Source organism: Alligator mississippiensis, chromosome 8 (genome assembly GCF_030867095.1).
Source record: "Alligator mississippiensis isolate rAllMis1 chromosome 8, rAllMis1, whole genome shotgun sequence".
In the NCBI taxonomy this organism is placed as follows: domain Eukaryota; kingdom Metazoa; phylum Chordata; order Crocodylia; family Alligatoridae; genus Alligator; species Alligator mississippiensis.
Genome location: NC_081831.1, coordinates 4624661 through 4637930, shown reverse-complemented (window position 1 = coordinate 4637930; position 13270 = coordinate 4624661). Strand labels below are relative to the sequence as shown.

Below are 13270 nucleotides of genomic sequence, written 5' to 3'. Positions count from 1 at the left end.
ATTAATACATTTATATAAACATATATTTATATTATACAAATATATTTATATAATATAATATATAAATATATAATCTATATTTATATTATACAAATATATTTATATAATATGATATATAAATATATAATATATATTTATATTATACAAATATATTTATATAATATGATATATATAAATATATAATCTATTTATATTAATAAATTTAATATTTATTATTACGAGATCCACTTAAGAAGGGATCCTGTCTGCAGCAAGAGCACTGCGCTTTGGAGCGCGTGGTACTACGGTACATGGCACTAGGGTGCGGCTACTCGGAGCAATGCGGTAAAGAGCCGCCTTTCCCTAACGATGCGGCGCCCGTTTGCCCCGCGCGGCGTCACGTGGTGCGGAAGGAGCCAGGATGCTGTCACGTGACGGGTGCCGGGGCGCGGCAGGGAGGGCGGTCAGGTGCTGGCGCGGCTCACGTGACGCGGGGGCGGCGCGGTCACGTGGTCCAGCCGGTCGCGCGGCGCATGCGCAGGTGGCGGGCGGCGGCGGCCGCTCCCTCCCTCGCTGGCAGTGCTGGCCAAGATGGCGGACTTCCTGCCGACGCGCTCCGCGCTGTCGGGCTGCTTCCCCGGCTGCCTGCTGAGCAGCGGCGAGGCCGAGCAGCAGCGCAAGTCCAAGGAGATCGACAAGTGCCTCAGCAAGGAGAAGACGTACGTGAAGCGTCTCGTCAAGATCCTGCTGCTGGGCGCCGGCGAGAGCGGCAAATCCACCTTCCTCAAGCAGATGCGCATCATCCACGGGCAGGACTGGGACCGCGCCGCCCGCGAGGAGTTCCGCGCCACCATCTACAGCAACGTCATCAAAGGTGCGGACCGGCCCCCCCCCCTCCACCCCGCGCGCGCGTGTGTGTGTATTTGCACACGCACACCTACCATAGCCCCTCTCAGAGCCTGTACCTATACAGCAGGAGGCGTGTGGGGAGCCCCACACGTATATGTACACGCGTGCCCCTTTTTACCTGAATCTGGGAGGTGAGGGTGTAAGGCAGGCGTGCGTGTGTGCGTCCGTGTAGACGTACGCCCTCCCCGCACGCCTCCCTGAGCAACCAGGGCAGGGGTGTGCACTCCTGCCTTACACCCGCGCCTCCTCGAGTAAGGTGTGCGTAGCCTTCGTTGTGGAGGTGCGGGAGGGTCTTCCTGCCTGCCTCCTGCTCGGCCCCACACCCTCGTGGCCGGCCGTCAATTGCTGATTTGGAAATCCCCGAGGCACCTGAGATGGGCGGTGTCCGTCCATCCATCCATCCATCCATCCATCCAGCAGTGCCCTGTGGGGGGGGACATCTCGCTGGGGTCGAGTCACGGAGGAGTGGGAGTGGGACTCGGGCTCCTAAATCACTCCTAAATGGCCCTTGGGAGCGCTCATGTGGGCTGCCTCCCGAGGAGGGTTAGGGCTGTCTGCCCGCCTCTCTGTGGGGGAGGCGGCCGGGAAGAGTTCGGCTATGAGGTAGTTAATGAAACGATGAGATATTTAGACATCACCATCAAATTTTGCCTTGCCATTTGACAGGCAGAAAAGTTTTACCCCAGGGCTGACGACCGGTTTCCGAAAACCAAAGTGCGTCGTACGCTCTTTGATACCGAAAGTAGCACGTGTGTTAGGGGTGCAGGTTGCAGCCGTGTAGGGTGTAGCCATGTGTGTTGAACGCTTCTTTGATGAAGAGACTTTGTTCCCATATACCTAGCCCCGGCCTTGATTCTTCATGCTGGTTTTCCTCCCCCTATTTGGGCTTTAAGAGACTGTAATGGTAGTATTAGCTCACCGTTCTCAGGTAGGCAGTACAGGTACAGGGGGGGAAAAAAAGCACAGATTTTCTCTTAAAGCCCAAGGTTGAGCGTTAAAGAGGTGTTGCTTTTTTCTTGGTATTTGGAGGAAAGACTTAGGAAGTTCTGTGCTTGTAGCAGAACTCTTTCCACAAGTAACTGTTGTGTGGATTTCGGCAAATTGAGGTACCTTTTAGAAAGCATTTAACACCTTATGAGTTGTATGCGATACAGTTTACCTTTGTTTCTGAAAACGAACATTGCCGTTGTCTTTTGGCAAAACTACCAAGTTTATTACAATGGGTGAAGAGAAGGAAATGCCTTTAAGTAAGGTGGTAAACAGTTCACTGGATTCCTAAATAGTGCTTAGCATAGTTAATTTATATGCTTGAAATCTTGTATTCTTGCTAGGTGAACTAAACTGCCATAAACTCGTTCTTGAGTTCAAACAAAAGCATAGACTATTTGCTAGTATCGATTGTTTATTCTGTAGATGAGTTTCGTTTACTAACTTCAGTATACATCGTTAAAGGTAAACGGATAACGCTTGTGAAGTGCACTTCACAAAACCACTGTTTTAATTCTCGATGAGGACATTATTTTTCTTCTTTTCTTGCCCTTGTCACAAACTAGATGTTTTTCCAGAAACTGGCATTAACAATCTCAGAAGTATATAACTAATTTTCTCACTACAAATAACTGTAATTTCCATGTTACCTTGAAACGGAGCTCTAAAGCTAGAATTTCAGCTCTGTGAAGGCATCATATATGCTAACTTCCTGTTGTGCAAGTAGTCCCATTAGCTTTACTGGGACTACACAATAAGTCAAAAGTACATGTGTGTTTAAGTCTGTCTAAGGTCTAGTGTGATAAGTAGACATGGCAGATTTGGGAGAACACTAATTATGGCTCTTCCTTTTTATTAAAGGTGTGAGAGTCCTGGTAGATGCCAGAGAGAAACTTCACATTCCCTGGGGAGTTCCTGCCAACCAGAGTAATGGGGATATGATGATGGCTTTTGATACTCGGTCAGCCATGGTGGCACAAGGGATGGTGGAGACTCGGGTTTTTTTACAGTACCTTCCAGCAATACGAGCACTGTGGGCAGACAGTGGTATCCAGAACGCCTATGACAGACGCAGAGAATTCCAGCTGGTAAGACAGTTTTCTCAGTATTGTTGTTCAAGATTGTAAAACAGTGTTTCATTTTCCAGTGAAATAGACTCTGTCTCTTTCTGAGGACACTTAGACATATCTTAACGTTTTTAGCTCGTGGAATTGCAGCCTGACGTAAGTTTTCATTTTAATGCTGTTAACAAGAAGAGTAAATCAAAATTAGCTCACCCATAAAGGAAATATTATTTCTGTTTTACCAGCAAGGGCACTGAGGTGCAGACAGGTTGTATGCCCATTTTAATGAGTTTTCTGTAGCAGACCTGTGATTTGATTCTAGATGGCTCTTTCTAGTGTATTAACTAGAAATGTGATCTCATTCTTTGCTGCTGGTTCACTGAAACTTATAAAAATACTTTTGTCATTTTGCAGAAGAGAAAAGGAGGAATGCATACTAATTGGGTTTTTTTTTTCCTCTGAGACAGTTTTCTTTAGTTTACCAGGTCTTAAAACCATTCTTTTCTATTCCCATTTGTGCAGTCTTGTAGTCATTCCCTGCATATACTTCCTGTTTCAATTTCATGCGAGTGCATTCATTTTCATGCAAGCAGGTATCTTTTTCTGGTGAAGCTTTCAGTGGTAGATGTGAACTGTGGTTCAGTAGTTTGATTCTAGTGGGTAGGTGCTTTGTGTTATAGGTGAAAGGAAGCACCAGGTGATAGTCCCTTGAAAATTTCATATTAATGTAACTGAGATGCAGAAGCTATAGAGGTGATCAAGCTGTGCCTCAGAGTGCCTAAAACCCTTATCCGAGTTGAAAACAAAAACATGAGTAGAATAATATTAAGTTGGCATCCTAGAAACTGGGAGTTGCAGCTAAATATCAGTTTTACATATAGTTTCCCGAACGCCTTTCTTTCTTTCTAGAATGGCTTTTATTGTGTGAGTTGCTTCCCTCAGTGTTTCATGGCTAGTGCAGCTGTGGACTTTAGGTCTTCATTTGCAAAGACCTATATATTTGAGATTGCAGTGTATCATAATGTAATTCTACAAGAACTTTTGGTTTGTTTTGTTCCTTTATTGAATTTCAGATATTTGGACTTTTCTATTCTAGAAACATTTATGTAGGCTACCTGTACGTTGTCATGTTACTAGAGGGTGAGGGGGATTTTAACGATAGCTGCTGCTGGTTTGTTTTTTTTTTAATGCATTAAGTATGAGCCATATTTGACCTTTTCTGTCTTTGACACAAGCAGAGGGAGGGACACAAGTGCAGATTTCTACGGTTCTGGACTCTAGACTTCCCTATTGGCACTAGCACATGAAGTGACTAGATGGAACTTTCCTCGACGTAATGATACTGTGTGCTTTTAGAAGGGAAAATTAAGAATCTAGAATACTCCTTACTGCAAGCAGTCTAATTTTGGCTTCTTTTACTGGAGTGGATTTAGAGACAAGAACATATGTAAATCTGACAGTTTGTGGTTTTGTACTAAGTTTCTGGTGTGACTTTTCCTTCTCTCTTTATTTTTAAATTAGTTGCTTTTTTTGTATGCATTGGTGCATAAAATTAAGCTACTCCAGTTTTGGATGTTGGAGCTCTCTGACCTTTGACTGTGGTTAAGTTGCACAGCTCTGCTCCTGTGATGGTATCTGTCGTGCAACATACTGTTAAATCTGCCACTGTTCGACTAGGCTGTCACATTGACTTGTTGCAATGTACAGGAGTAGCAAAGACTCTGCTTTTTTGACACTCTGTAGTAGGCCAAGCTCAGTGTTCTGTTCTTAAATTGACTTCTGCTTGCAGGTAATCTCTGCAAGTTTTTGTTAATTTGGATTGTATTGTAAGACTTAAAAATAGCATTTGTGTTAGTAGGAGATCTAAACAATAGACCACAGTGCCTCCTCTTGGGCTGTTGTGGACTAGTGTGCAAATATACACTGACTTAAACTAATTTGTGTAAATACTCTTTATAAATTATGTATTTGGCTGTAGGCTCAAATGACTTCCAGAGAATGTAAATCAAGTAAGTATTTGGGCAGGCTGTGGACTGACCAGCCCTCTAGCAGTTCTACACAAAACTAATTCCTGGCAAGACTAATTCCTACATAAGACTAAAACCTTTTGCCCTGTATGTTAGTAAGCTGCGGGAGTGCATTTGGGTATTACTCTAGATGCTGTCTAGCACTTTCTTTCTCCATTACCCCTGTGTCTTGCTTGGGCCATTGACAAGCATGGTCTGATGGTGGGTGTGGCACATTTGCCGTTTCGTTTTGAATAGGAGCCAGAGTCCATGTGTTCAGCTTCAGCAGCAAGACTGTTTTAACTGTCCCTGCACTAGAATCCCTTCCACGCTCCATGCAAATGACCATCTGTCTAAGAGACCAACTTTGGCAGAAATCAAAATATTTGCAAAGATACTTTCAACTGTTACTCATCTAACTATCAAACTGTATCTGCAAATAAGTTATAGCAACTGCTTTGACTTAAGAGAGTTTAAATTTTTGTTTATACTTGAATTGCTTTTTGCCAGAGTCCTTGCAAAATCTCAGCACAAATTATTTATGCCAAGTTGTAAACATGTGAAAACCTTGTCAGATGATATCATCATACTGAGGGCAGACAGCGTAGTCAGTACGACCAATAGATGAGACATGGTTCTTGCCTCCGTGAGCTTCCAGTCTAGGTCAGGCGGATGGATGAAAGGATGCCCCTGATACAGCAGTAGTTTTGCTGTTGTTACTAAAAAAAATTTTTTTTTAAATTGTGAAAATATATTTTCAGATAGGCTTGACTAGTAGAAGAGATGGGTTGAACATGTGGCATAGAGTCAATGGGAGGGGAAAAAGGCAGGTTGTATAGGAGGGAGTCTTGGGAGTAGCTAAGTCAGTAGGAGGAAGAGTAAGAGGAAATTAGTTATCAAGGATTTCTTTGTATAAGGACTAGAAACTTGAAATCAAGGAGTGAGTGCAAGAAAAATGTGGTGTCAGGTTGGAAGCTGAATTAGATATGGTGACAGCTGTATTGGAGGGCAGGGTGGCAGTGTTGGAAGAGATGGTGTTTGGTGTTGAGGCAGTGACTGTACTTGGTGAAAGTCTGGAGGGAAAGGAGCTTGGAAGCAGAAGAAGGGAAATAAACACTGAGGTTGAGCCTGGTAGAAAAAACATTGCAACCGTGTTGTGGTCAAATGAAAGCTGCGCCTTAGTTTGAGGGGGTGGAGGAATAATATCCAGGTGGAAAGATGGCAAGTGTAGGGGGTTGAGAGATCGGCTAGAAGAAGGGTTAGATGCATAAATACCACGTGCTGATGCTCCGTTGTAAACTGTAAGCCACATGAGTGGGTGAAGTTTATGTACGGTGGCAGAAGGGAGCAGGTTGGGAATGGAAGAATTTGCAGCATATGTGCAAGGAAAAGCAGTTTCCTACTGAAAGAATGAAATGCATTCCTGAAAGCTAAGAGGGACAGAATGGTTGGGTTTGGTCACAGAAAAGATGGATGGTGAGATGTCATTAAAGCTGCCTCTGAATTTTAGGCACAACTGTGTGAACTGAGGTTGGTACTGAGGGAGTGAGGAATCAACTTAATATTAATTTTACCAGTGCTCTAATAAGATGCTGTGGCTTGGTGGCTTTGTAGCAAGGACTGGTGGCTCTTGGAGGCAGGGTTACTGCATTGAACTGAGCAAAGAACTGCTGACTGGTAATTCTTATTCTATTATGAATTTGTGAAGTCAATGAGCTCTGTGTCTCCAGCTGTAAAATAAGGGCGTTACTTGTCTGCCTTGTGATGATGTGTATGGAGATTCGTTAGTTAACACATAAGCAGTTCTTTGAAGATTGAAAGAGCTGTACAAAGCTAATACAATATTTGGCATTTGATACTTTTTCTACTGCCTAATATTATAATCCTTCAAACAAATGTTATTACAAACCAATTAAGACTGTTCAAGCCTTAATCCTACTAACAAAGCTCTGAAGCCAGAGAAGCTCTAGTTAGCTGCAAGGAATAGCTGAAGAGTTCACCACCATGGCTTTTTCGTCATCACGTCAAGTTTCCTATCTCTACAGCTGTCCTATGGCCATCTGCCTCTTCTCAACTCATTGACTGACAACAGCATGAGTTAGGAAGAAAACCCACCCTTTCCCATCTTGTTCCATTGCATAACAGATTCTGCAAACCGTCAGCCCAGCAGTCCTTCCTTCAGCCCAGCTCAGTTAACCATGCGATCAGCTGAGAACCTGTGCCAGACACGCCAACCATCAGCTTTAACGCAGCGCAGGGGTGACCCGACATTCCAGTCCAGCAGAAAAACCTCTGCTTGAAACCACTCCACGTGCTGGAGTGAAATTTGCCCTGTCTTGTGTGAAGGGGAAGGGAGGAAGTGTGTGTGTTTTGTGGGTGAGGTAATGTGGAGAAGGCAAAATCATAGCGGTAGCCCATAAGGGAGGGCTGACAGTTTAACTAGGGATTTCCTGGCTTTTATGTTTGCGTTGGTGGAACAGTCACTGGTACCATTTTCACTGTTTGCTGTTTTCTTTGGGGCTTATTTCAAGGTACTGGCAGCTGAAGAGGAAATATCTAGTGCCAGAGAGTAGGGCATTAGGCGGAGGGAGAGGTGAGAGCAAGCCTCTGCATTTCAGCAAGTAGGAGGCTGGGGGAGAGCTTGCCTCCAGCACAGCCAGTGGAGACATGTTTTTGAAGCAAGCTTTTGATGCAGGTATGCTTGTAGGAGTCTTCCACTCTTCTGAAAGAGAAGTGGGAGCAAGCTGAGAACTAAATTTCTCATTTTTCTGATGGCTACATGTTTGTGTTAAAGGGGTTGGAAGAGCTAAAGAAACTGTTTTGAATGGATCTAAACATTTGGTTCCAAGCCTTGGCACAGTGTGCGGTTCTCACCAATGTACTCACCATATCTAGTTATCAGTTTATCAACCCAGAAATCTGGAGCTAGCCTACTTTTGCTGTTGTTGAGTTACAGACTTCAAACATGTTGAGGACTAATCAGCTACAAATGCATGGACCCAGTAAACTCCCGCCACCCCCCTCCTTTTCTCTGTGGGGTCACTAGTTCCAGAAGACTGCAGTCAGAATGGAAACTGCTGGACGTACATTTTGCTTCTGGATTCCTGAGTACTCGTGAAACAGTGTTTGCCAGTGCTAGATCAGATTATAGAAGACAGGAAAAGGCGTGTTCAGTAAGATTCTTTACTGATGGCTTTGCTGCAGTTTTTCTGTCTCTCCATGTTGTGAAGAGGAGTTTATGTGGACTAGCGTCCTCATATTTGCATGATTCCGCTTGCAGTAATGCTTCACCTTCTCACCAGTAGTCCTAGACCACTGTTCAGCCTATCTGAATTGACTTCTTCAGCTCAGTACGGGCAACCTCCACTTAGCGCTCTTAATTGGTTCTGGAAAAAATGAGCGCTGAGCAAAACAGCATTAAGTGAAACCCATTTCCCCATAGGATTTAATGTAAATAAATATAATTGGTTCTGCACAACCTGCCGGCCCAGACCCCACGCAGCAGGGCTCCAGCTGGCACAAGGGAAGCAGTGGGGCCACCCGTGCCCCGCTCCACCCAGCAGATGTTTCCTCCAGGGCACCCAACACTGGGACTATCTGCTGCTGCCGGATTGCTGCAGGCTCAGGACGGTGTCCATGCCCTGCGGGTGAGTGTGTGACCGCAACGGGGCACGGGCTGCAGCCCGGGGACTGGGGGGAGGGGTTCTTCAGGCTCGGCCCCACTGTGGCCTAGGGCAGGGGACAATGCGCATGTGTCCTGCCAGCCTTGTCTTCGCGCTCCCACCACCCACCCAGCCTGGGCCCTATGCTCACGCCCCCTGCCCACCGGCCACGGGCTCCTGCCAGCCCTGGCTCTGTGGTCATGCCACCTTCCCTCCCTCCCCTTTTCTCACCACCGCTGCTCCTCCCTGCTGGCTTCAGCACCACGTGCAGGAGCAAACCCCACTCTCCTGCTGCCCTGCCCTGGGGCCCTGCTGGCTGTCGCTCGCCTCTTTACTCACTGCCACTGCTGCTTCTCCCCAGCCCTGCACTGAGCGTTATAACACAATGCTCTGCGTGCTAAATGAAACCAGATACATATTTTAAATCAGTGCTATAGCAAAACTACAGTAAGCAAAACCATGTTAAGCGGGAGTTGCCTGAATAGTGATTCAGATTTACTGATGTTTGTCTCAGGAAGGAGTGATCCCCATAACAGCTATTAAGAGGAGCCACCAGAGTGTTCATAATAACTGTTAGTAGCTGGTTTTTGAGGGTCAGGTTTGATCTGGGGATTTGTAGTGAAATAACCTACTGGCTCCAAGGTACTGGTCTGATGTCAGACCAACCAAAAACCCAGGAACTGACCAGAGAAGACTTCTAGGGGTTGCCCACATTTGAAAACAATATACAAAGTTTATGGCTTTGAGAAGAGAAGTGGAGGCTTGAGCAAGTGTGAGGAGAGTGTTGCTATCTTGTCTGTGCCTTGTCGGAGGTGTTCCATAAGCAAGAACGTGTGGTAGCACCTCCTGTGACAGCTGAACCTCGGGAACAGTCTAGGGCGGCGGTGCCTGTTGGGACTGCATGCTGGGGTCACTGTAACACTGCTGATTTGGAGCCAGTGGCACATCTCTGCAGTAGGACTATGAAGCCCCCACCCAAGAGCTGTTACTTCCTTCTGTAGGCTCTTGTGTGGCTCTCATGATTACTGAAAACTTAATTAAGGACAGTGAGGTTTCTTTGTTCCCCAAAAGTGGCTTCTAGGCATTGGGGTGTCCCATGCTACCTCCTCATCCTGATTTGCAGGGTTGAATATTCTGTTCTTTTGCTGGAGCTGAGCTGCTTTTCTGCTAGGGGCTGTTTGAATGTGTACAGCAGCTCTGGGAAACTTTTCACAGATGCACATGATTAAGAATGTTATTTTTTTCTATATTGAGAACATCCAGTCAGATCTTTAGGCTACCAGTAAATGCAAGCAGTTGTCATTTGGGCTGACAGTTAATGATTCTGTGTTCTCTGCTACATTTGAACAGTTGCCATATTTAAGATTAGCTATTTTGGATATTGCATGAGATTCCTATATTAAAAAAAAACCAGACACTTCCTGGCTTATGGTGAAACAAAATGTTTTTTTTCTGTCGTGCTCCAGCCAAGGAGCTCTGCCAGACCTTGAGTGATGGTCTCACGTGTGCAGAGAGCATGACTCACCCTCCATGTCACCCGCTGTCTCATCCCTGTGCCCAGGAGAAAGGGGGCTGTCAGTGATCATGCTCCCATATTTTTGGGGTGGAGAAGTAATGTGGTATGTTTTGGAGTTTGAAGGGACTCAAAGATCTTGAGAATTTGCACACATCTTTGTCACCCAGAAACAAAATCATAGTGACTCAAGATGAAATTAAATATTTGTAGTACTTGAACTAAGTGTTAAGTAATGTGAAGAAGCCTGAATTCCCAAATTATTGGCCTCTTGCCAAAAAATATTCCCAATTCTGCTAGTCCTCATTTTAAGATGCACAGAAGTGATTGTGGGTTCCTCTGATTATAGCCATTTCACCTCTTCATTCATACAAGCCTTTACAGTAGTTTAATATAAGAGCCAACTTGATCCTTTTCTAGAGCAGGGCCTAGCTCCTCTTTCATCTCTCCTCACTCTTGAGTTGTTTAGTAACTACTTCTTGGGACTATACTCCTTCCTTATACAATATTCTTTCTTCCTGCCTTGTTGCTTGAGTCTCCTTGTAATATGTCATTGCCCATTGATCTCCTAGTGCCAATTGCTTTTGGTTGGATTGTAGAGTGCTGTTTTGAGCTATTTTTTTCCCCAATGATGGAAACCAGGGTGGCCAACCTGCAGCACGGGTGTCAAGTGGCAGGGGCAGTCTGGGTGTTTGACCATGTGGGTGATCTCGGGAAGGAGACAGGCAGCACAATGGCAGATCAGGCAGGGGATGGGAATTGAAGTGGTGCTTAGGGAGGTCACAGGGCTACCAAAAAGGGTTTTCCCTCACTTGCTTTATGGTGCAAGTGAGGTTAGTATTCTCTGCAGACAGTTGAAGTGTGATCTCGGCCTTCTGTGTTTCCATCGTGTCTTGTGGTTGCCTCACCAATGGTGTGAAGTTTGGTGTTTTGTGTATCTACAACTTGTTGCTAGGTTTCCTTTTGATGCATAGAGGTGAACCTACTTTAAAGAACATCTGATAAAATGGTTCAGGTGCAATTGTTCCTAGATTTCATAGTCAGTATTTTGTGGATAAGTACTATGGGGTGGTGTTCCTGCACTTGGTGGCCTGCATTCTTTCCAGCCAGGATCATTCAACTTCATGCATTTACTTCCACATGTGCGCACGTGGTAGATTTGTGCAACTTTTAAGCAAAGAATATCTGAAATAGAACCCACCTGCGTGCTACAGAGCGAATAAACTCTCAGATACATGGTACTAGTGTCCAGTGATACTGCATTTTGCAAATTAAGACAGATTTTCTAATCATGATTCTGTTTTTGATAAGCAGTGAGCTGTTGAGGAAGTCACTTGATCAGCATGTGGTATTTAGCTTTCTTAATATTTTAATATGAAAGAATGAGAAGTGCCAAGTATTATTCAAAGGCTTGGCTCTTGTAAGTAAGTCTTGTCAAATCTGACAGCAGATGAAGTGCAGCTGTCCTGCTGAATATACCAAAATACACCTGTGCAATATTATTGGAACTTTCCTTATTAAAAAAGAGCTTCTTCAGAGTCTTTGTTAGTTAAAGATGTAAGTAGGCATTTTCCAGAATTCCTAGATAACCTATGCCATGAGCTGTGACGGCTGCATCCACTGTTGATAATGATTCACGTATTGGAGTGGCCTTCCCCATCTGCCACTTGCCATGTACCGTGTAAGATTTTGGCAAAATCCAGAAAGAAATCATTAACTTGTTCATTATTAATATTGAAGGCTGCACTTGTTCATGTTTGTTGCTGTCTTGTAGGATGTTTTTTTTTTCAGTATTAAAAGACTTCATGGGGCTCTTGAGTCTAGCTGTTCCCAGTCTAAAAGAAAGCCTTGCATTCATCGCCAGCTTTGAAATGATGACCCAGACATGCTAGCAACAGCCATTACTCTTTGGGTGTGTATGTGAAAGGCTTTGGCTTCTGTCCAGTTCCTGGTAGATAGTCCCAGCTGATACTGGTTTCAGGAGATGCATTGGACTGGACCAATAGGGAGTGAGCACCAGTCACGTTTGTATAGTGGTTTCATCTATGATGGGGCCAACAGGACAGTGCTGAGTGGTTAGGGAAAGCTTGTCTTGCGGCTGACTTCTGAACCTGCCACATGGATAAATGATTTGGGGGCTGTTAAGTGTACACTTGCTCTCTTGTTCTCTGAGAAACTGTGGGGTCCCCAGGCTACAGCTAGCTGCATGTATTTTTGAATACCGTTTGCAGACCCAAACTCGAGCATTGTGCCCAGTTTTATTTAAACTGTTCCATGTTTGCTCTGTAATGCTTGACTAGAACCAGCAGAACAGTAGGAAGCTCTACCAAGCAACTTCCTCAGCCTCCAAAGCTAGCGGGAGAAACTGTAAGCACAGCTGCAGTAAGCGAACTTACTGCATTGTCGACAGAGAGATACGGCAGTGGAAGTGCTGTTCTTGTCTGTGATGGTATAGGACCTGCTGTGTTGCTGAATAGTCAGGTTTCCTCCAGCAAGATGTCTGTGATAATTATAGTTTCCATTTGCTCATCTTTTGACTGGTAGGTTGTGAAAGTGTCTGGGTGTCGGGCTGGAGATGAAGGTGATGATCCAACACTTGTGCTTTTATTGTTGGCAGCACTGTCCTGCTCAGAAGTTAACAGGTGATATCTTGTATGGTACCCTTTAATGTTAGTCCTTGGTCTTCAGCTGGAGTGTGCTCCCCACTGGTATTGGAAAGGAGGGCTGGGGAGAGGATCTGTGGAATGCATCCTGTTACCATAAATGCAAACAGTTTTAATATGTACTTGAACCAAAACTCATTATTAGCAAAGAGTTGAAGTCAGGAATTTAGAGTGTTTGTGCTTCTTAACTAAATGTACTAAATGCTAAGAAATCAAACCTTCACTCTGATCCCTGGCCTAGACTTCTAAAAGGCTTTTGATCTAGTATCCCACAATATCCTTGTGGGAAAAAAGATTGTGGGCTCAGCTGCTCGACAGTTCAGTGGGTGGGAAACTGGCTACAGGGTAGGACCCAGAGAGTTCTCATGAATGGATCTGTGTCATCCTGGTGCGAAGTGGCCAGTGGTGTCCGTGCTTGGACCGGTCCGTTTCAACATCTTTATCAGTGATTTGGGTGGGGGAGTGAAAAGCTCGCTGGCCAAGTTCA

The 13270-nt window shown here is 44.8% G+C and overlaps 1 protein-coding gene across 1 annotated transcript in view; it reads left to right on the top strand.

The window, feature by feature from the left end:
* The first annotated feature begins 540 nt into the window (after positions 1-540).
* The window catches only part of GNA13 (G protein subunit alpha 13), a 36016-nt gene continuing 23286 nt past the window's right edge, over positions 541-13270 (top strand). The window contains exons 1-2 of the mRNA XM_019494389.2: positions 541-853; positions 2737-2963. Coding sequence (XP_019349934.1) covers positions 571-853; positions 2737-2963 — 510 coding nt within the window. The 5' untranslated portion in view covers positions 541-570. The remainder of the gene's footprint in view (positions 854-2736; positions 2964-13270) is intronic.